General features: G+C 43.4%; 1 protein-coding gene across 1 annotated transcript in view; it reads left to right on the top strand.

The window, feature by feature from the left end:
* UPF2 (UPF2 regulator of nonsense transcripts homolog (yeast)) overlaps positions 1–9,922 on the top strand; it is a 63,142-nt gene extending 53,220 nt beyond the window's left edge. The window contains exons 20-21 of the mRNA XM_009321747.1: positions 618–738; positions 8,645–9,922. Coding sequence (XP_009320022.1) covers positions 618–738; positions 8,645–8,654 — 131 coding nt within the window. The 3' untranslated portion in view covers positions 8,655–9,922. The remainder of the gene's footprint in view (positions 1–617; positions 739–8,644) is intronic.
* The last annotated feature ends 12,510 nt before the right edge of the window (positions 9,923–22,432 follow it).

Below are 22,432 nucleotides of genomic sequence, written 5' to 3'. Positions count from 1 at the left end.
AAGTGAAAAACTCCATCCATGAGACAGCTGGTGATTAATGTAGGTCAGCTGAGTCACCCTCTTCAGGTGCCTGTCTCCTCTGTAAAAGGATCCAATTATGGATAACTTAGACTTAAATACCTGACTTCTCAATGCCTGATTTTAGGACAGGTTTCTTGCAGAGTTTTTAATTGGCAGCAATATTGCCCAGTTGTTACTATTTCAGGGTGGTTTAATGTGGCTTCTCATACTGCTGTGAATCTTTGTCCCTGATCATTGATAAAGAAAGTGGTGGCTGATATATTTAGAAAGAAAAGGTCACAGCCCCTTCCTTAAGCACCTGTGATTGAAAACCATTGCTGGCAGTTCCTTCTGTAAGAACATCTGGAAATGCAAGTTCATATTATGGAGTAGCTTGGATTTGTCAAAGCTGTCTTTGCAATCTAGTAACTTTTTAAAACTAGTTGTTATGGAATAGCTTGAGGAGTGCTAACCCTAAAGTATAGCAAAGTGTAAATAAGGTTTGGTTTGTTGCTTGTTTGTTTTTTACTACATGGCAGTGAAATGTGCTTGTGTAAATTCTTCTTCAAAAAGATGCATAGAAAATGTATTGAACTTTCTTATGTATGAAATTACAGAAATGTTGCAGTCTCTGGCACAGCGTCCAGCTCCAGCAAATACTAATCGTGAACGGCGGCCTCGTTACCAGCATCCGAAGGGAGCACCTAATGCAGATCTAATCTTTAAAACTGGTGGGAGGTAGGACAATCTTCCTTTAAATGTGGTAATTCTGGTTCTAGGCAAGTAATTACCTTCATAATTGAAACAGATAATGATCTGTGTAGTGCAAATGCATTTGTTAGTAGTTTCCATTCTAAAGCATTCTGTTAAAATACTGAGCAGTGTTTTGTGCTTCTAACAGTGTCTGTAAATACGTCCTTGACAGAGGTTTGGAAGCCAGAGGATTATTTTTCAGTTGTGAAATGGCTGGTAGAATCCGAGCCTCTTTTTATAGGGGAAAAGATGCAAGTCTGCTTTCTGGGGGGGGGGGAGGATATTTTTAAGTATCTAGAGAAATTCCCATTGTTGTGCTTTTCCAATTTGGTGAATTTGAGAGCTATACCTCTGTATTTGAAGCCCTGAATGGAAAGTAAATATGGTAAAGGTGGGGAAGGGGAAGGAGAACCTTTGATTTATGGTGTGCAAGAGCATACCAAAACCAGTATTAACATGAAAAGAGTCATTCCAGATTGCCTAATAGTCATTCTACAGCTTTAATATATCTCAGTGTGTCTTTTCTCACTCGGAGTAAGCTTGCGAATAAACCATTAAATTAACCCCGCAGCACGAATTTGAATAGACAGTTTCAGGTGAAACACAGACTGCTTTCATGTTTCTCTTCTTTGCAAGTTCATTTTGGAGGTGGATAGATAGGAGCGGCAACTGGGAAGGGAGAGTTTACCTACAAACGGCTCTGTCTTTGTAAACTACAAATAAGTTAATGTAATGTGCTAATTCTATGTTACAGTAACTGCCAACTTCTTTCTGGTACATTTTTATAGTCATATAATATATAACTTCATATAGTTACATAACTTCCTGATGATCACTTACTCCACTGAGACCCTATATGGATACTGCTTGTACAAAAAAAACCCTCTTTTTGGAAAACAGACTGCAATTGAAAATAAATATTTAAAAAAAAAAATTAACCAGATGTAACTGAATAAAATAAGTGGTGCTGTCCATTTAGCTTTTTCATATCACTGTGGCCTAATACTGTCATAAAAATACAAACTATTCGGTTATACTGAATTGCCATAATACTTGCAGATGTTTCATAAATAACTATGCAGTCTTCTCTTCTTTAGGTCATCTTTCCCAAATGCCTTGCAACCTGTATGAGAAGCACACTGCAGTTACTCTTTAAATACAGCAGCCAGACCAGTAGATGTGATATTTGCAGATTTTGTTTACATGCAGTTCTTCTGAAAGCTTTTTATTTTCAAATGTTTTAGGGAAAACGTAATTTAGGACTTCACCGTAAACTAGGTCAGACATTATCCAGTGAACAGTTTAAGTAGTGTTTGCTTGTTCAAATAGCTGTGCCATGCGCTTGCAATTCTGATGTAGTTTTGTATTATGTAATTTACTCTTTGTTCCTTTTAATCTGTAAGCTCCTTAGAGCAGGGACCTGGAAGTTGGTTTTAGCAGGCATATTTTATTTGTGGTACAGTGCAACGCTCAGACTTGCAGTCATGCATCAGTTGAGCCATCTTAGCCTGTAGTAAGGGAACGTTACTTTTCATAACCCCAACTGAAAGATACTTAAGCAGAGATTTATTTATTGGGGACTGTGGGTCCACCAGTGGCTTACCACTTGTAGTATAGATTGTCTGTCACCTACATTTTTAGAGCTTCTGATTTATAGGATATATTGAAGATTGTCTTCTGACCCTGAAGGGTGAACTGCAGCTTCTCTGCCCAGACTACCCTCATGTTTTAGTTAAGAAGTTACCCCATGGACTCTGAGGACACTAGAGTATCTTCCTATTTGCTGAGAGCAAATAGGAACTGAGCTGTTAATTTTAGTATCTGTTTGGAAAAGCTTTTGCTTTCCTACATGATAGAACCAATTTGTATAATTACAGATGTTATCACTTACATGATGAGTGAGCTGTGTTGCGTTGTTTCTTCTATGTATATAAAGATGACTGATGTGTTATTTTCCTGCAATACTAACTCAAATTTATTGGAAATAATAATGTATGTTACTTTCTCTAAGTTATGCAACTTTTTATTTTAAACTTCCTGAGGTTAGGGATAATCTGAGGAAGTAAATCTCCTGGTTGATTCCACTGTAATGTACAATCTGACAGGTTCTGACAGCTAAGGTTGGGATGAGGACTTCCTTGCATTTCAAGTAATGTTAAGAGCAGAGAAATTCATTTGGTGTTTTTACCTTTACTTTTGTGTTGCTGAACATGTCCTAAGCACTGTGTTTCAGACATCTTTTAGAAAGTTAAATCCAAATCTACCTATCGTAATGGATGATTCAAAAATTAATGAAGGCAGCACTGGGTTCTCTTGTATGTTTTTGGCCTTGAACAACTGGATCTAGCATTGCAGCAAGCCCTGCTGTCACAGCAGGATTTGGACTAGATGACCTCCAGAGGGCCCTTGGAACCCAAATTTTTCTGTGATTCTGTTTTGGTCTAGTGGGGTGCTAAACCAAAACAAAACCAAAAAAATCCAAAAACACCCATAAATGTGTTGCCTCCTTTGCCTGTGATAAACCCACAGTAAATGGAAGAATGAATTAGTGGCTGTGGCTACACAGCACACATTTTGTTAAAAAACAAGAGAGAAATCTTTTGCAGTGTTTACTTTATTTGTTATCCGTTAATGTCCTTTTTCTGTATTGAATTAAGTGCAGTGAGATTGACAGGCTTTGTCAGATTCCTTATTATTTAGTGTGTGCAAAATGCTGGATCAAAAATTGGAGTTTATTGCTGTTTATTTGTAATTGCCTGCTTGTATAGCCTTAGGTTTGAAGACCTACTAATCCTGCAAGGAGGAGATTCTTCTTGGGATTCATACATTTAAGGCTGACTGGCCTTAAAGATAACTTACTGTGACTCTATTAAGAGTAGGGTTCCTTGATTTGCTTCAGCAGAACTGGGAAGGCAACAATTTTCACTCTTGCCTCCAGTTCTGTAGCATTTGTGTATTAAAAGAGGACTTTGGCTATCAAGCTGTTAAACTGATACCTTCAGGAAACACAAAATTTACAAAAGTCACTTTTTTCAGTGATGGGATTATCATGAAGATATTCTTTTACAGTTCTGGAGAACAGCCTCTCACTTCAAAAAAAGTGGTTTTCCTTTGTTTAAAGAGGATTAAGGTCTATTAAATGGCTTGCTTATAAAGTGAAATGTAAATAACCACATTTTATGAAATGTATTTAAAACACTGATTACCAAGAAAGAAAAAAGGATTGCAGTGAGAAATTTGACTATAGAGAAGTGAGCCTTACCAAGGAGTTTTTTAACTTGTTAAACCTCTCCATATTAAAAGCAGGAACCTCAAACCTCATTGGTGTTTTGATAGTAAAGAAGGAGGACCTGTCTGCGTCAAAAGGCCCACTGGGATGCAGACGTAAGCTGAGAAACAAAATCATATTCAAGTTAATTGGCAATTTCAGGTCTCCTATTTTCATCCGACTCTTATTTCTCTTTAACCCATTTAGTAAAGAAAAATGAAGCATAAAGGTAATAACAGGATGCTGGATTTTATTAGCTATATATTCCCATAATAAAGAGTATTTCATTAATGCTGAAAAATCAGAGTATAGATAATAAGGAAAAATGTGAATTTAACATTATTTCCTGTTTCAGCTACTGGACAAACACACTTCGTACCTCACCTGCTATATAGTTTATGTATTGACCAGTACTATATTTTGAAGCTTTGAATCCACTTCTTATTGACATATACCAGAAGTCTTGAGCAGCCTAAATCCAATTTCTCTGTTAGCCTCAGTCTAGCTGGTTGTTGTAGACTGTCATTGTCTCAAATTAGACAAACTCTTGGGTGTTGGCGTGGCACTGCCTTGAACAGACAAATCTATCCCTTGGTACATCATGCTGCTTTTGAAATCTTTAGTTGTCATTTTCCATGACCTCTTGTATTCTTTTCAAAAAAAAAAAGAGGGGTCATCACTTTAGCAGTAATATTTTGCTCTTGCTTCAGAGATTTTTATGATGAAATGGCTCCCATCTTCACATTCTAGATATCATAAATACTGAAAAATTCAGTGCTCTATTTAATTGCGCGCTAGCTCAGTTCACCTTATTCTTTGCCATCTTTTTCACCAGTATTTTAATTTTGACCTTTTCTCAGTTGTCGTTCTTGATCTTGTACTACATCCTTTTCCCTAATACATACATACACGTGCTAGTGTAGCTTTCCATGAAAGCCATTCAAACTCAGCAGAGAAATTCCAACCTCCCTTTTCAGCTGTTTTATGGGAGGAAAGCCCAGGGAAGGAACCTGAAGGGGGGGTTTCCAAATCCTGCAGCTTTTTTTGGTGGACTGCACTAGAATTTAACAGGGGGGTGGGGGGGTGAGGTCCTCAGGTTTTTGTCTTCGCAAAATGGTGCTTGTTGGGCTCTGCAAATGTAGGTGTGAGTCTAACCCCTGTAGCAAAGGGGAAGAGATACCTGACCACAATTACAGTTTAGAGGGAAAGGAAGGCAAGATTTTATTTATTAGCATACTCATTCATAAAGACTCTTTGTTTAAAAAAGTTGTTTCAATAGCAATAATAACAAAACAGTAATAGACCAAACAAAAACCCCTGCAGCTTTGTGGCCCTCTGGAAACTAACTGCCAAGCCTCAAAACACCTTCCTGATAATAGCCCACTTTGCATACTATGACTTTGATTTGATTTTGTCAGAGTATTTTATTTTTGTTGAACAGATGAGAATATAAAATAATTTGCACAGCTTAAGATTCTCTTACTTAGTTAAGTCTAGGTTTTGTGGATTATTTGAATCCGTGCTGTTTATGTGGAAGTTGATAATTCAGATTCGTTAGGAAATGCCCAGGGCACCTTAGTATTTTATTAGTCCAGAAACACACACTCTGAAATATGATTGCTCCAGAGAATATATTCTTACACAGCTAAACTGATAACAGCTGTTTAAAATCCAGTGCTAAATTTTTTCAATACAAAATTGCTAGTTAACATTTTACAGAATGTAATTTCCAATTTTGCTGTTGAGAACTTAGTCACACGAGCAGTAGTAATGTGTTTAGAATGAGTCTAAACACCTTTACATTTGTTGAAATCTCTCTCCAGCCCATATCAAGGTACACTATGTCTGTAATCTCTGTTACCGCATTCCTTACTGCGGAATCAAGTCACCGCACGGTCTGACGTGTGAACACACATGCACACACCCATGTGGAAGACAAGTGATGTTTTTGTCCAATTCACTAGATCTATGAGACAGGAAAGAAGCTGACTGTGGCATGACAGGCACTTGAACTTAAGTTTCCCAGGACTTAAGTTAGTACTCTCCGGTATTTTGCTCCTCTTGCCAGTATGCAGGAATGTGTACATACTGTTTAATCTCGAAGGCGGGTTTTGTGGGAGGAGAGCAGAAAGCAAAGATCAGTCTCCGTAAGTTATCTCTGCTGTCTGTGCAGGCAACAGTTCAGAGCAGGGGTCTGAACTTCAGAGGGTGTTTTCCTCTTTGAGAACTGTCCTCCCCCCTTAAAGCTCATGCATCTGAAAGCAGTGAAAAGTGTTCAGCAGAATAAGGCACACAAAGAAAAGAACTGTTTGTGAAAGAGCATGATGTTTAAAATGGAAAAATACATTTCAGGTGTTCATTGTGTTTCTATTTCATGTTCCTGTTTTTGGTTAATGTGATTAGGAGAGAGGGAGAACAGAGAGCACCAAAGCTGAGATTAGTCATGAAAAGCAAAGCAGCAAGTGAGGTTTGCGAGGAGGTATTTGGAGGAGAAGGAAGGTGCCTGAAATTTGTGAATGCATACGTTATTCCAGAAATACATAAAACATTTGTAGGTTGGTGTAGGACAGGAAGGGATTAGGGAGAAGTGTGCAACTTCATCTCAAAGATCTCATGTGTTAAGAAATCATAAGAATTTTTTGTGATCTTGTGATGTCAACAATGTGCAAAAAGGCCTTGATTTCATAAGTTACGTATATTCTCCTGGGCACGTTTCAACTCAAGGCGTAACGTTGTCTTGCTGACTTAAATTCTGCCAACTTCATGTGTGCAATGGATTTGTGATTATTTCCTAACCTATGCTGTGGTGTAATGTTTCTGTGCTTTTTTACAAGTTCTCCAGCCATGATTAGGTAAAAGTGTATCTGTGTGTTTCTCTATCACAGAGGGTATTTAGGCAGTATTAATACTTACGCAGTGGTGTTGAAAAGATGACTGTAAGATTTTTTTATACAACTTAATAACTGTGTTGGTAGCAGGGAAGGGAGGTGAGGGAGTAGGTTGCAAAAAAATTGATTCATTTTACACATACAGTTCAAGATGTCTTTAATTCCAGCTACGTACAAAGTTTGACCTTGCCAAATATAGGTTTGGATCAAGTTTACTAATTTGGAGAAAAATGTCATGTGAAATACCCGTTTTTGGAAAAACTGCCTCTAAGATTTTTACCAGCAGCATCTTGCCCTAATCCTTTGAAACTACTTACTCTGTCTAATCTGCCACCAGCGTGCCATGGCAGCTGCTGTTTTGGATGAGAGTCATTTTTATGAAGTTAGATGCATGCAGCCTTTCTCCTTCCCTCCTTGTCAACAGCAGAATTATTTTTTTAAAGGGAGATGGAGAGGTAAAAGCACGATTCTGCAATTCATTGATGTTTGAAGTTTCTTCTCAGTTGTAGCATTCTGCAAGTGAAATCTCATTCTACTAAATATATTAAAATTAAAGTTCCTTTCTCTCGCAACCACATAGCCAATGTTCGTGATACCAGGCGTGCCACAAAACTGGAATGTTGTATTACGTAACACTAAAAGATTACCAAGTAATAGAAGCAATACTGCAGTAAGTTCTAGTGATGTATCAGCTCAGTACTTCCTGACAAAGATATACAGCGTGTTTAAATAAAATACACGAATACTGGATAACAAAACAAAGCAATACCTAAAAATACAGAGTTACTGTGAAAGCTTTATCTGTTACAAGAAATGCAGAAGTTACTATGTCCAGTTAACATACCTGTAACACTTTTCTTGCAAGATTTTCAATTAAAAACAGGTTTAGATTAGATTACTGTTCAACAAATGCTTGAGGTTTATGTACTAACGTAAAGGAACATGAACTGTTTTGTTTACATGGTAAAAGACGTGGGTGTGTAGCCCTGGAGCTTTCTTGTAATTGTAAATGTCTGATTTTTACTTTGCTTTGTACTACTAAATTTTAATTTTCAGTCTAGCAATCAACTGAAAACCAGCCCAGATACAGTAACTGACAGCTGTGCTGAAGTTAGTGACACTAGATGAGCGTTACTGCTAGATTGCTCTGATCTTGTTGAATCATGTGCCTGCGAATTGGTGTAACTTTTCAATGCATATTTACGTTCTGAAGAGAATTACATGTAACTTTTTCTGAGTAGGGACATGTTTTTCATGAACAAGGGATGATCGAAGATTTTAATACAACTGTCAACTCTCTCAAACTGTTCTAAACGATTATTTGACTCTAGAAAGCCCTCTCTAACACTTCTGCAGTACTTCTAAACATTAAGAAACTGCAGAAGAAGATGAAAACTATTTAAAATATCTTGTATTTCATCAAATTCACAAATCAGCTGTGCACTTCGGTAGTTTAGCATCTCATCTGGGAGGATAAGGCAGCTGTATTTCTGAACAATTTTAGACTTGCCCGCTGAAATTGTGTAGGGCAGTCTTTTCTGATACAAGTTATCTACCTTCTTTTGTCTGAGGCAGTCTTTTGAAAAATTTGTGTGGATAATAGAAATAAGTAACTTGAATATGTAGAGGCTAAAAGAATATCAAAATCACTAGCGGTTGATTCCATTGGTTGCTAACCCGTACGGTATTGGTTGTCTCGTATTAAACTATTCATTTTTTCCCTTTCCTTTCTTAGGAGACGTTGATCCAGCAGCAAGTGTCATTTCATTAGGTCCTGTATCTCTGATGTTGTGGATAGTGGAGTCCTCCGGCGATTAAATGAGAGCAGTGGACACATCTCAGCACGTCAGTCTAGAGCGTTCAGAATCGAAACCTGGGACAGGCTGGGGCCGTGGGGCAGCAATAGCAGCCTCCCCTCTTCCCCCCCAACCCCGCACAGAACAAGTGGAAGCTTCCAGTCATGGCCTACAAAAAAAAAAGCAAGCTTTTTGTTATGGGAACCACGTTGAGGGTTAATTTTCTCATACGAGCAGAAGTGAATGAATGAGATGGTTAACTTCACCAGTGAGCATCTCGGTGGAAAAAAAAGATCAACCTGAAACCCAGATGGATTACACTGGAACGGAAGAGGTCTTTGACAGCTCAGTACGTGGGAGAACAAAGTTCTAAACTTGACGCAAGTTACGTTATCTCCAAATCGAGCGCTTTGTGTTGGAAGGATATTCTTTCGGGGCTGCAAATCTACAGTAGAAAAATGTAGAGCAAATGGTGAAATCTAAAAGAAAACCCTGACAAGTAGGACAACTTCTTATCGAACACTCCTCAGTGAGAAAGTTTTTGGTTAAGGAATAGCCTTTTGCTGCCAGAGGAGCAAGAAAGAGGGGGTGGGGAGCGGGGAGGGGTGAAAAACTCGAGAGCCAAGGAGGTAAAATGTCTGTTAAGGTTTAAAATAGGATGTGAAGTTGATTAACACAGGGTGTTGACTCGTACTGCTTGGAACAGCCTGACACCAGCCTGAGGACAGGGATATAGTTGAGCCCATTGTATGTATCATTGAAAACCAAAACGTGACAGTCAGCAAAACAGGAGGATGTCAAGGAATGGATCCAAATCTTTCGTTGATCTTCGCGGGTTGATAAGCCTCTGTGTCTATTGAAACAAAAAAAAAGTTTAAAAAAAAAAAAAGATTTAAGTCTGGAAACAAGTAGTTTTTTTTTTCTAAGTAGAAATGAGGTTTCTTGGTCTGTTTCTGACAATCTGTTATTTATTAGCATAGTTTTTTGTTTGCTTTCAGGTAGAGGTAGTTGATTGAGTTAAGGAGCTCATCTGTATGTTACTACTAATTCTTTTTTCTAGCTCTTTTAAAATCCTTTTTACCACTGTTTTTGGTTTCTGCATGTAGGAAGAGAGACTTGTAAAATTGTAACATTTCATACAGAAATGCCGCCCGATCTTCACCAGCTTCAGAAATCTGACCTTTGCCAATGCTGCAATAAAGTGTTGTAATTTAGAATTGGTATCTGTCTCTTTACATTGACTTTGTTCGTCTGAAATGATGTTTTGAAGAGTTTGTGGTATGTCGTGGGGCTGTAGCTCGGACAGTGCTTCATACAAGCATCGTAAAAATAGATGGCATCTTACCAAAGCAGTTTGCCCCAAGAAACACACTTGAATCACACTTAGTAAATGCAGGATTTCCTTACTGTTTTGCAAGGAGTTGTGAAACTGAGATCGTCATTTCACATAATGTAAGTAGTCATATGCATTTAATTTAACCTGAATTAAATTAAGCTGGTTTTGGCTAGATTAATAGTAATGAAGTTTCCTCTTGTGGCTCATTGCATTGGCATCTCAATTCACGCGCTCACACGTGAAAGGGCAAAACGCTGTGCCGGACCATACGTGGACCAACACCAGAGAGGAGCAGAACTCCTCTTGGTGATAATTTGCTTAAAAACAAGTGAAATTGCAGCCGAACGGTGTTTCTGCCGTTGTGGCCAGGCAGTCCTGAAATAGACAGCAGCCTTCTACTTTGGGTAGTTGCGCTGTCAGCTCGAGCAGTTGCAGCGAATTTTAAAATGCATAAGCTTGCCAGTGACGCTTTGGAGAGACGAAGTCAAGGTTTTCACACTATACCTACTTAAAGTTACGGTCTTTAATCGCAGAATTGAGCATTGCGAGTGGGAAAAACCGCAAGTGCGGCTTTAGGTCTGCGCCTCTCACTCGCATGCTGTAATGACAGCCGGGGATTGAGAAGCGCGGGAACGATTACAGGACGTTTTCCCCGAGGATGTCGCTGGTCAGGGTGCTGGTGGACAACTTCCAGTTGGCAGAGCGTGGCTCGAAGGTTTTGTAAGGTGACATGTAGATGCGTTTTTCTGGATTTCTGCCAGACCTAGATCTCATTTTGTAAGGAGGCAAGTACCCTGGATGCGTGCCGTCACCCAGGAAACCCACCTCTTCAGCAGCACCTCTGCGCTTGTACTTTCTGTGCCATGGCTATGGGATGCACGTGCCCTGTAAGGAGTACGACGTTGTAGGAAGACCAGGTCTTTGTTTCAAGTCTTGCGTTTAAACAGCCTGTGTGTGTCTTTTCCTATCAGTTTTCTTCCATGCACAATTTGTGGGTGCGTTTATTAATCACATTTGTAACTCTGAGCTCCTCCAGGAATGTCTGCTACAGCAAAATGGCCGTATCCGTTGGTCAAATCTAATTTCCACTTCCCTGATGAAAAACGCCTACCAATTCCTAATAGCAAATTAAGCCTCTAACTGTGGTTCAAACAAAAGTCAACTTCCTTTTCTCAACATGCTGCTTACTTTCAAAGGCATTTAATTTATCCAAATTGAATAACTGCATAAAAATAAAAAGTGAATTCCCATTAGCTTTATTTTGCATCTGTCAGTCTAATGCCTTGGATGGAATCGGGATCAATGGAAATATTTTTATAAAATTACTTGCTGAAAATAGTTTGGGGTGAGCTGGAGCTTTTCCCTCCCTTCGGGCTGACATCAAAAAGCAATTCAGTGAAACCTTTTGAAGTTTAATTTTCAAATAAACTCTTCTGAAGTTCTGCTGAATAGAAATGTCAGAAATCATTGCGAGTGAAACCATCAGGGTTGAACATAACCAGCGGGGGGGGCAAAAATGTTCGGATCCTATTTATTCTCTGCTTTTCCGTTTGCTGGCCCCACAGCGCGGTGGTGTGGCTGGATGCTGTCGGGCTGCTGGCAGAGCAGTTTTGCCACCTGGCTCACATACAATCTGTTGGTATGGGGACTGCGTGGTTTCCTTTCATTTTATGTCATTAGAACGGTTTGTCTTCCCTTAAAGAACATTTAATTAAAATGGTCAGGTGAGCAGCCTGGTTTTGATACAGGAACAAGGGAATAACCTGTATTTTGATCAGTGCTTGTCTGTTATCTGTGAATATTGCTGCTTTATCCGGATTACAGGATGTTTATTTTAATTAATGAAGTTACATCTAATACCGCTGCCTCTCTTCTCCTACAGTACAGTGATCCGCAGATGCGACAGGTCACTGGGGAAGTCATGCCAAATTCAAGCTGTGGCATCGTTTGATGGGAGAGAGGATGTTCCTCCGGGAGCGTTTCTCAAGGGATGCTGGTCGAAGGCGCTCTTCCAAAGAGTATGTCTAAAGCAGCGTTTCTGAACACGCATGGAAGTAGTTAAATCCAGAAAAATGTACGTAGATGAAGGAGAAATTGTTTCATGTCCTTGATTGCGTAAAAGACTTCTGTTATCTTATCGCTCTCTGGAAAGAATTTGGACTCAAGTCAGGTCCAGGCATTTGAACTTGCGTCTTCACCAATGTGAGGCTCATTGAGCTGGCTTGCTGACAGCCAGAAAATGCGTTGCCTGATTGTATTCAACAATTCCTTTGCCTCAGTTTTCGATGGTAATCTCTCCTCCTGCATCTCTCAAGCCCCTAAAACTCAAGGCAGGGACTGGGGGAATGAAATCCCTCCCATTGCAGGAGATCAGGTTTGTGACCACCTGAGGAACCTGAACATAAGTTCATGGGATCTGATGAGATGCACCCCAGGGCAGAAGAGGGCTGGAGCACCTCTTCTCTGAAGAAAGGCTGAGAGAGTTGGGGTTGTTCAGTCTGGAGAAGGGAAGGCTCCAGGGAGACCTTATTGCAGCCTTCCAGTGCCTGAAGGGGACCTACAAGAAAGCTGGAGAGGGACTTTTTACAAGGGCCTGTAGTGATAGGACAAGGGGTAATGGCTTTAAACTGAAAGAGGGTAGATTTAGATTAGATACAAGGAAGAAATTCTTCACTATGAGGGTGGTGAGGCACTGGCACAGGTTGCCCAGAGAAGCTGTGGATGCCCCATCCCTGGAAGTGTTCAAGGCCAGGTTGGACGGGGCTCTGAGCAACCTGATCTAGTTGAAGATGTCCCTGCCCACGGCAGGGGGGTTGGAACTAGGTGATCTTTAAGGTCCTTCCAACCCAAACCGTTCTATGATTCCATGATTTATGGCGCATCACTTGAAAGCCTGCTTGCGCCGAGGTGCTGCGTTAGTCCTTGCTCCAGGATGGAGCCAAGATGGCTGGGAAGCTCCGAAATCGGAAAGTGCCGGGTTCACCCCGGAATGTCAACACTCACGGGCAACACCTTGAACTCCAGCCGGCGGTATCGGCCGTCTTTTTCTACCTTCTAATGCGGTAATGTGATAAAATTTAAAAAATGTTATAAATCTTTTTTTTTAATGAATTGCTGAGTTTTCAGACTTGTTCTAATTTTATTAACTTCCCAAGCCTTCAGGGAAATAATGCCATTTGTGTTACGGAGATAAAAATATATGTGAACGCATCAATGCGCATGCACCGTGGCGCGCACCCATAATGTAATTTTATATAATATTAAGGCTTAGAAAACCACCTCCGTGTTGTGGAGACTGCCTGATGTGCTCAAGTTTTCCGGTGTCTTTCGTTTGCCCTTCCTGGTGAAGCAGTAATTGTGTGCTTGGCGGGGCAGCGTGCGGGGAGCTGTGGGGAGTTACCGTGTTCGGCTCCGGCAGTTTGCTGATGCAGCCTTCTCTGTGCCTTACGCGGGAACGCGTTTGCCTTCAGTAAGCGCGGCGCCGTTGAAAAGCGCTGACCTGGGGAAATAACCCCGGAGGGGCTTCGCGGGCTGGCAGCGCCGCCTTCCCCAGCCCGTCCAGCCGACCGGCATCAGCACCGACTCAGAACGGCTGCGGCCAAGGGCGAGCAATTAATAGTCCGTGCATGTTCGACCTGAAAGACCTCCGACGCTGCCGGGAGAGGCGGCGTTGGCGGGACCGGCAGCGGTTTTGGCACTGGGGGAGGCACCGCCCTGACCGAGCATGGGCGCTGAGCCGCTGTCGGCTACACGTGAGCGCTTAGGGACATGGTTTATTAGTGGGCATGGTGGTTGGGTTGACGGTTGGACTCGATGATCTTAGAGGTCTCTTCCAACCTTAATGATTCTATGATTCTACATGCTCGTTATCGAAACAGCCATTGCGCTTTTCTGTTGGGAGGTATAAACGAAGGTAGATAAACAAAAAAGCGAGTAAACAAATGTGCTAGTTACTATTGTCCCTAAAAAGTGGTGCTGTAGTATTAAGATCACATATCCCAGCCAGGTGAGTGAATATTTTCAAAATAAATACAACAGTAATAACACCGTGAGCCTGCTGTTGCCCCCAATAAATAATACTAATTCCCCCCCCCCCTTTTTTTTTCCATTTTATGCTTCGTAACTCGTTCTTTCCACACTGAGGCTTTTCCTCAGCCACGTGCCATTCTGCCCTGCTGAAGATGCTCGTCTGAGACGATGCTTTGCTGTCTCTTCTCAGAACTCAACTATAAATAGGTTTTTTCCAACCGCTCCTAAGGAGGTCCAAGCGTTCTGGGAGTAGGAAACTATTTGGGCAAGAATCAAACAAGCGAGTAAATGCCAAAACATTTACTTGTATTGTTTGAGTTATAAACTTTGCTTTTAAGTTATTATTGTTGGGTATGATTGTGCCATTAAAACACTTAGTGTTTATGATCGTTGTTAGGAGAACAGTGTTTTGTTAAAAAGACTCCCGTCTTCCTTCCTTCCTTCCTTCCTTCCCTCCATTGCCTGGATCCAAGCCATCAGGCAAATAAAAAAGTGGTTGAGGCACTTAAAAAGGAGGAAGAAATTTAGATTTTGCTGATGTTTATTTGTTCTTTGACATTTACCTGCAGGAAAACAGTTTCTGTTGTGCATGGGATAAAGGGGAGGGACCTTTTCTGCTGGAAAGCAGTCATGGTTGACAGCCCAAGAGCTTGAAAACTTTGTTGTATTTACCCCTTAATTGTTTGGGGGGGGGGGGTTTGCAATTTTTTGGCAGTATCTCAGGGTGCCTCGGTAAGGACACCCATCACACTCTCATTAATGTGTTTCGCAGCCCCAACGCTCACAAGTGGGACCTGGGAAGCGGTCTCGGATGCTGGTGATGCTCTTCTCCACTAAAGGTAGCGTGCAGCTCGAGTCAGCGGCGCAATGAGGAAGCCAGCGGGTGTCTATATTTTGGGTTGCATGATTGTGGTAGGTACTTGGCTGCACGCTCTGCTCCATCCGTTTGATGCAAGTTATTGAAGTTTTGGGAAAAATACTAACTTTGAGTTTATCTACGTGGTGTGAGATCCTCGGGGCTACATTTGTCCCCAGGAAACAATACTACTGGCCTGCTCTCGGTAAATTATCCAATACTTTAAGGCTCTCTTTGCAGAAAATACTTGCAGCCAGTTCTCCTCTTGTCATGGAGCCCCCTCGATAACACAGCGATGACTTCTGTGGCAGCTTGTCCTAACGGACTGTCACTTCTCTGCATGGGCAAGTGCTGCTCCAGTGTGCTGATCGCCTGAAGGCATTTTATCACTCACCTTCCAGGCACTACTGCGGGGTGTTATCTTTGCATCTAAGAAGCCGTATCGCTAAACCTGTCAGTGCTGCCTCATCCTAGGCAAGCTCCATCCCACCTGATGGCTGTTCAGCCGTCCCCGCTCCTCTGTCAGTAGCGGCATCCTGCAGTGATACAGGTGAGGAGCCTCATTTCAGGGTAGGCAGAGCTTGTTGTAGGAGCTTGTATCTCACATCTGTGAGACTGCAAATTCCCCTCCCAGACACTGGAATTTGAGCTCTATGTGCATGAGGAGACTCCCCCTGTGTACTCCTCTTCCTCAAAATAGGAATTTGAACTGGAAGACGACCTTAAAATGTAGAAAGCTCCATGGAAGCACCACCAAAGGTGGTGTGACCAGTCAGGGAGCAACGCTGTAGGGAGTGATGTGTTGTGTTCTGCTGGTTCCACTAAAACAAAAGCTCTCTGGTACCCATAAAGCCTCATATAGATGCAAAATAGCTCGGGTGCTACTTCTCGCCTCTGATGGGTGCCTGAGTATGGAAATTGGCTGAGATGTCTACGCTGTGCGCAAGGCATCGAAGTCCTGCTACAGTTGGTGGAGATCGGATCAGTGAAGCCTCAGCAGCTGCTAGGTGTCTCCTTTAGGGTGAGTTCAGCCACTGCCTAGGTGTCACGGGCGAGGTCTCCCTTGCGGCAGTGGGACCTGGGTGTCCCGCGTGTGCATAGGCACTGAAATCCAGGTGCCTTCACCTGGAGCTGAATCCTGTAGGTGCCTGAGGCTATCAGAGGTGTTACCCAAGGCGTCTATGTGGGACTGGCAGATACGACATGGGGCTTGGGGTAGACCTTCTCCAGTGGTAGCAGAGGCTCAGACAGGGTATAGGGCATGAAACATCTCTAAATACGTGTGAGCAAACGAATTGGGTTGCTCTGACTGCAGTCAACTCGCTGCGGGAGAAGAAACGCTGAAAGAGTCTTAATGAGAGACTTAATTTTGCTAGCATTAGCCACTACTGTCAGCTCTGCCTCCCTGCAAACAAGGAGGAAAAGCCCATGCAAATACAAGAGTTGGGGATACCCAAGGAGCCTGCTCAGGACTGCAGTTTTCCACTTGCTGGTCCTACCTCCTAGGGCTTGTAGCCATCTATCAGTCCCTTAAAAGCCTCTTCTCTGGTTAATTTGGTTAAATTAAATGAAATTAAATTTCCCATGAAATTAAAATTCCCCATTTTGGAGATAGACATTAATTTCTGGACCCTTGGCTTACTTTTTGGGCAGTTCCTGGGTAAAAACAGCAACGTTGTGGAAGAGCAGTGACTGACCGACTGCGACCGCCTCTCCTGAGCCAGAGGATGCCCCAAGGGAGCCGGTTTCAGAAACCCTTCCACACCAGCAGGGCCGGGACATCACACACACCGCCTGTGCCTGGCGTCGGGGCCACCACTCGTCCTTGGTTGCATCTCATCAGGGAAAGGATTGCTGGAAGCCCCCCCCAGCTGTCAAGGGAAGCCCATGCTCTGCTCTACAAGGGAGAGCTGCTCCTGGCTGCAGAGCTGCCCTGTATCTCGGTGTCGCTGTCCAGCTGAGCTGGTTGTCCTCCTTGCTGCGCCAGTATCCAATTTTTTAAATTATATATATTATATGTATATGCGCACACATATTTCTCTCTCACATATCTGTTCATAGTAAGCTAAAGACTAGGTGTTCTCTCCTGGGAAGCGAGACTTGACTGCATCAGTAAGGCTTTCGTAACCCACCTGAAGAGATGTTTGGTGTCTCTGTCGTATTAATCCAGTGAGTGGTTATTAAATTGATATGAGTTGCTGGAAGTTGCATCCCTGGAGTGATGGAAATGAAGCCCAGGTAACGAAGTAGCGGGAAGGATCTCAGAGGCAGCTTTGGCTTTTCTTATCTCTGCTCTGAGAAGCTTTTCATGGGGTGATGGGGCTTTGGCTTCCTCCTCGGGCTCGTGGCAGGATGAGCCCTCTCCTGGGAGGAAAACCCAGCAGCCAGCCTGGTCGGGGAGGATCAGTCTTCTTCTCTGCGGGAATTCAGCCGAGCTGTTCCAGGAAGATGCCTGTTCCTCATCCCTCCTGCGACAGCCTTTCTTTTCCAGTGGAAAGATGGGCGCAACAGCAGGACTTAGACAAACTCTTCCTTTTTTTTACTGTAATGCCCGAGAGGCATAATTGTTTGTGGTTTATTATTCAGGTTGGTCCCAAATCCCACGCCCTGTGAAACTAGGGCTTCATTGCTAGCTGCGAGTCTTACCTAACGTAGAAGCAAACCAGCTTTTGGTTGCAGAGAAAGCAGCGCTGTTGCCTGCAGGGTGACAGGCCGCAGAGGACACCCGCCGCTCTCGGCGTGGCTGGCACAGAGCTTGGGGGTTTATTGTCAGACGTAGCAGGAACCGCCATGCTGGGCACACAGTGCCCATTTCCTGGGCTTGAGCGTGCTGGAAAACTCATGCCATAAATAAAAATTAAACCCAATCAGGCAAACTAAATCCATTTAGGAGGCAGGAAATGTTCCACGGTAATGAAGTTTTTTTTGTGTCATGAAGCCTGAAGACCCTGTTGATCCTCTACCCTTGTGCTGGCTTGTATATTGGAAATAGAAATGTGTTGACAACTGTTTCCTAACAGAGGTTTAAATACGAAGAAATAATCTGCCTCCTGCCATGACAGCTTGTATGAATGCTTTTCCTTCTGGTATCATTCCACCCTCTGAGCATCAGTACAGCGGGTGGCTTATCGTCGTTAAGCAGAGGGTATGAACAACTCATTGCACACGTGAGTCTAAGCTTCCAGGCTGCTGGTTTTTGTCCTGGGCAGGCAAGTAAATGCTCCCGAAGTAGGTGTGGTGGTGGGAGAGGAAGGGTGATTCAGCATTAGTGCGTAAGCCTGGGAACCGGAAGGTCAGGCTCATCTCTGCTCCTTTTTTCTTGGCTTAACATCACTGCTCTCATTTCCCAGCTGGGAAACACAGCTCTTGCCCTTCCTTGCAGGGATGGATTAGCAGGCGGAGAACAGATGAAAAACTACACTATTTTCTGATGCTTACAGAGTAGAGACCGTCCGTTGAAATTATGGGAAAACACACATCTTGAACGTTTGATGGTGAAGTTGACCTCCCAAAACCTCCGAGGAAATGAGTGATCCCATTTCAACAAAGACCTCCGAGGCTGAATCAGAAAGGGAAGTGACTTGCACGGGAAGCCACTGTCAGTGATGAGAGCGGAGCGCTGTGATAGCTGCCGTTAAGCACCAGTGTGCGCTGTGCCCAGCAAGAGCTGGGGTCTCCGAGGCCCCGTGCAGCTCGGTGCTGGCTCTCCAGGTTCGTGAAAGATGCTTGCGCCCTGCCACGCAGCTGCATGGAGCTCCCTGAGGTTTCCAAGTCGCTCCTGGGCTGAACAAGCCATGGCTCAAGAAGAGGGGACCTGCCCGAGGGTCCGTGTTGGGCTTTGACAGGGAGCGCAGTGACACTGGGAGGTGGACGTGCACTCACTGGGGGAGCGTGGACGTGGGATCGGTGGGGACGCTGTACCGGGTGCAGCGATAGCAGGTGAAGGGACTAAAGCGAAGGGCTATGGTAGACCTCAGGCAGCAGCTTGGCAGAGTCCTTGGCTGGCTATAGCACAGGGACATGGGCCACGTTCAGCTCACAGGCTTTGGAAATTGGAGCTGCACCCCAGTTCGGTGGTTAAGCAAAGGATTTTATTTGTTTTCATTTAAATTCAAACCTTCAACAAACGCACTGGTTTTTATCAAGTTATTTTGTTTGGGAAGGGAACTATACTTTTTCTTTTTTTTTAAAATTATGGGGGGAAAAAAAAGCCCCAAAACCCAAAAAACTTGAGCTTTGGTTGTCCCTGAGGCGAGGACACTGTAACAAACAGCTGCATTTCTTCGTGATACAGAGAAACCCACCTGAGAAGAAAATAATGGTCCCAGGATAACAGTGCCTCAGTAGCTTTGGGGAACCTCTCGAAGTAGTTTGCAATTCCTGGGGCTCCATGAAACATTCATTAAAGCTCAAGGGCAGGTACAAAGACTGGTGAACAAAAGAGAAATTGAAGCTGAGTTACTCCTTCAAGCCTGCCAGCTGGTTTCTCTACTGTTCCTCACGCCTCATGTTCAGTTTAATCCTAAAGTTACTGAAGCCTCTGCTGGTTTTCTTTATTTTGCTGGCTGCAAGTAGCTGGAGGTAATTATGATCCAGCAGAAAAAGCCAAAGGCTGAGAAGTAATGGCTAGCCCTATTAACAAAAATAATCTTTCCTCGCAGATCCCACGAGGTAAGGACGCATCTGACCGGTCAGTGAAGTAGTCAGGGATGCACCGATGACTTCTCAAGGAAGGCATTTCCTAATTTGGGAGGGGTCACCTTGCATGGGAAGAGAAAGCCACTTTCTGAGGGGAAAAAAAAGACCAAACAAAACAGACAAGAAAAGGGTGTGTTCCCTTGGAAGGGTTTGGCTCCATCCAGTCTAAGGACCCTCCTTACCTCAGGGGAGAAGATATTTATAGCTTGGGAGGCAACACGATGAGGAAGACTCCTCTGCTTTTGCCTCTACATGATGCAGGGATTACCTGAAAGCAAGACCCTGTGCAGGTGGAAGATGGCACGCAAGAAGTGAATTAAAGGCTTCCTCTTGCCTAAGATCCACAGCTAAGGGAGCACCCGTTTCTACAGTCACATTCTAAAATCACCTTGCTAAACTCAACGACTGGTGCCAGTACACGAGCTTTTGCTGGTATAGCTTGTTCTGGCGAGTTAACAGGAACAAGCAGAGGACCAAATTATGTACAAAACAGATACCTACCTAACGTAACTCACTCTTGAGCTAGTGGCCAGGCAATACTAAATGACCGGCTAAGGGGATGGCAGAACTGCCTCACCGTGCAGGCAGGGGCCATGCTCCTCTCCTGCTGTGTTGTGCAGTCACGGCGCTGCCTTCCTGCTCCAAGGCCCTTCCTCCCCTGGCTCTGCCAGCATCGCTGCAGTCGTGCAACCTCTTAACACAGGCCCCGAGATACCACCCAAACCGTCCTCTGCGTGACTTGCCAATATAGCTGCAGCCAGTGCTATTCCAGCATGGATGTAAGCTCACAACTTCTCCGAAGTATTAGAAGTAGACCGGTGGATGAAGCCAAGCCAACTTGCTGTCAGATTCTTGGAGCAAAGAAAAGGTTCGAGGGTAACATGTAGAGCTAAATGTGTTTAAGTAAGGTAAACACTTTTGAGTTTTTCCACTCACTTCACATTCACCCCATACCCCACACCCCAGCTTTCAGTGCTGACCTATTAAAGACATCAAATGACTCGCATAGGGTCAAAGTCATCGAGAACAAGGTTGTGGGTGCTGCAGGGGTATGGGATACATCTGGAAACTGAACCACCAGGGCCTCACTTTGTGGCTGCCTCCAGAGCAGCCTGAGCAATCCCACACAATCCCTGGAAGTATTTAAAAGACATGTAGATGAGGCGCTTAGGGACATGGTTTAGTGGGCATGGTGGTGTTGGGTTGACGGTTGGACTCGATGATCTTAGAGGTCTTTTCCAACCTTAATGATTCTATGATTCTACGCCGTCACTGTGCTCACCACTGCTTTTGAGCTGCGCTACCCTGCACTCCTGCTCTGCCAGGAATAATGACGACCAACTAGCCAGCTAAAGAACGTGTTCTGTAATTTTTATCTTGGTGACTTCAGTTACAAAACAGTTTCAGTTCAGTCAGGAGCACTGTAAATTACAGTCCTTCGGTTTGTGCCTCCAGCAGTACAGAAAACTAGCCTACGTTGCTGGGCTAAAACTATAATCTACCTTTAACCTCATGCCTTCCCTGATCAGTTATGGATAACACTTTCTGAAGCTGTTCATTTTTAAGGGAGAAGCCAAATTTGTCTGTGCATGTATATAAAACAAGCACAGAAGGAGTCAAAACATCAAAAGCTTATTCCCAAAGCTGCAGCCACTTGAAAGGCTGATGGTAACTGGGCAGCTGTGTGAGGTTTTACCCTACAGCAAAGGTGAGGCACTGTAACTTCATTTAAATTTCATTATAGATTGAGCAAACTTAAATTCTCTCACACTGGCGTGGAGCTGAAGCCGGACACGGTTATGAGAGGCCACCTGCCCTGTCCTGGCTGAGACACATATCCAAGCCCTGAGGCAGCTCTGGAAAGCTTGGGGACAGGCTGCCCAGATGCTTTTGGCTACCACCACCATCCTACCTGGGGGATAAAAAAGTAGCTCATGCAAGTGGGAGTTAATATTTTTTCTAGAGTGACTGCCATTCTGTCTTTTGTGAAACATGATATTTGACAAATGCTCAACACCACCAGTATATTAAAAAAAAAAAAATCCATCTTCAAAACAGTAGCATTGTTTCAAGGGTTCCTCCTAGGTACAGACTGGGGTGGTAGTGCCACCCTCCTACTCAGGGCAGCCTGCATGAAGAACTAGAGGCTGAAGCCACTGAATGCAGTCCTTACCCTAGGGGGTCTGAGTAAAAAGCAGCCATTCTTCCTGAACATCTGTTCCTCTGAGGGTTTTGTCATCATTGTTAAGTCAAAGTTTGTTAGTTTGGACTCTAAACTATTCCCTGCTTGAAGTGGGAGAAGTCTCAGCGCAAGATGATTTAGCCACCACCTCAGGTATGTAGCATTTCATTAGGAAACCTTCACCTCTACACTCTACTTCGCAGCAGTAACTCCAGTAACGCATACTAGAGTCAGCACTAATTCTTGGTTGGAAGTATCTTAGCAGTCTTGATGTGCAAGTATCGAAATGAGAGACAGAAAGGCAGCAAACACATGCACACGCTCAGAAGGGACGGGTAGGAATATTCTCTAAAGGGGAACTTTCTTGTTGCACGGGACAAAGACTTCTACCCTCAGCAGGATCACACTCAGTTTGGTAACGCCCATAGAAGGCAACCATGGAAGCACAAAGATGAGTTACTATTCTTTCACATATACAATATTCATCTTGGAAAAGTCATTTTAATATTGCAAAACATCGGGAGAGGGGGGCTTTTGCCTACTTCGAACGCTGTTCATCCCGAACTTCATTCCTGCAAGGACCCTGGTCACAGTTACTGAAGCCCAGCAGCCGGAATACACATTTC

The sequence above is a fragment of the Pygoscelis adeliae genome, unplaced genomic scaffold (genome assembly GCF_000699105.1).
Source record: "Pygoscelis adeliae isolate BGI_AS28 unplaced genomic scaffold, ASM69910v1 Scaffold202, whole genome shotgun sequence".
Lineage (NCBI taxonomy): Eukaryota > Metazoa > Chordata > Aves > Sphenisciformes > Spheniscidae > Pygoscelis > Pygoscelis adeliae.
Note: the sequence above shows the minus strand (reverse complement) of the source record. Positions and strands in the feature narration are given on the sequence as shown.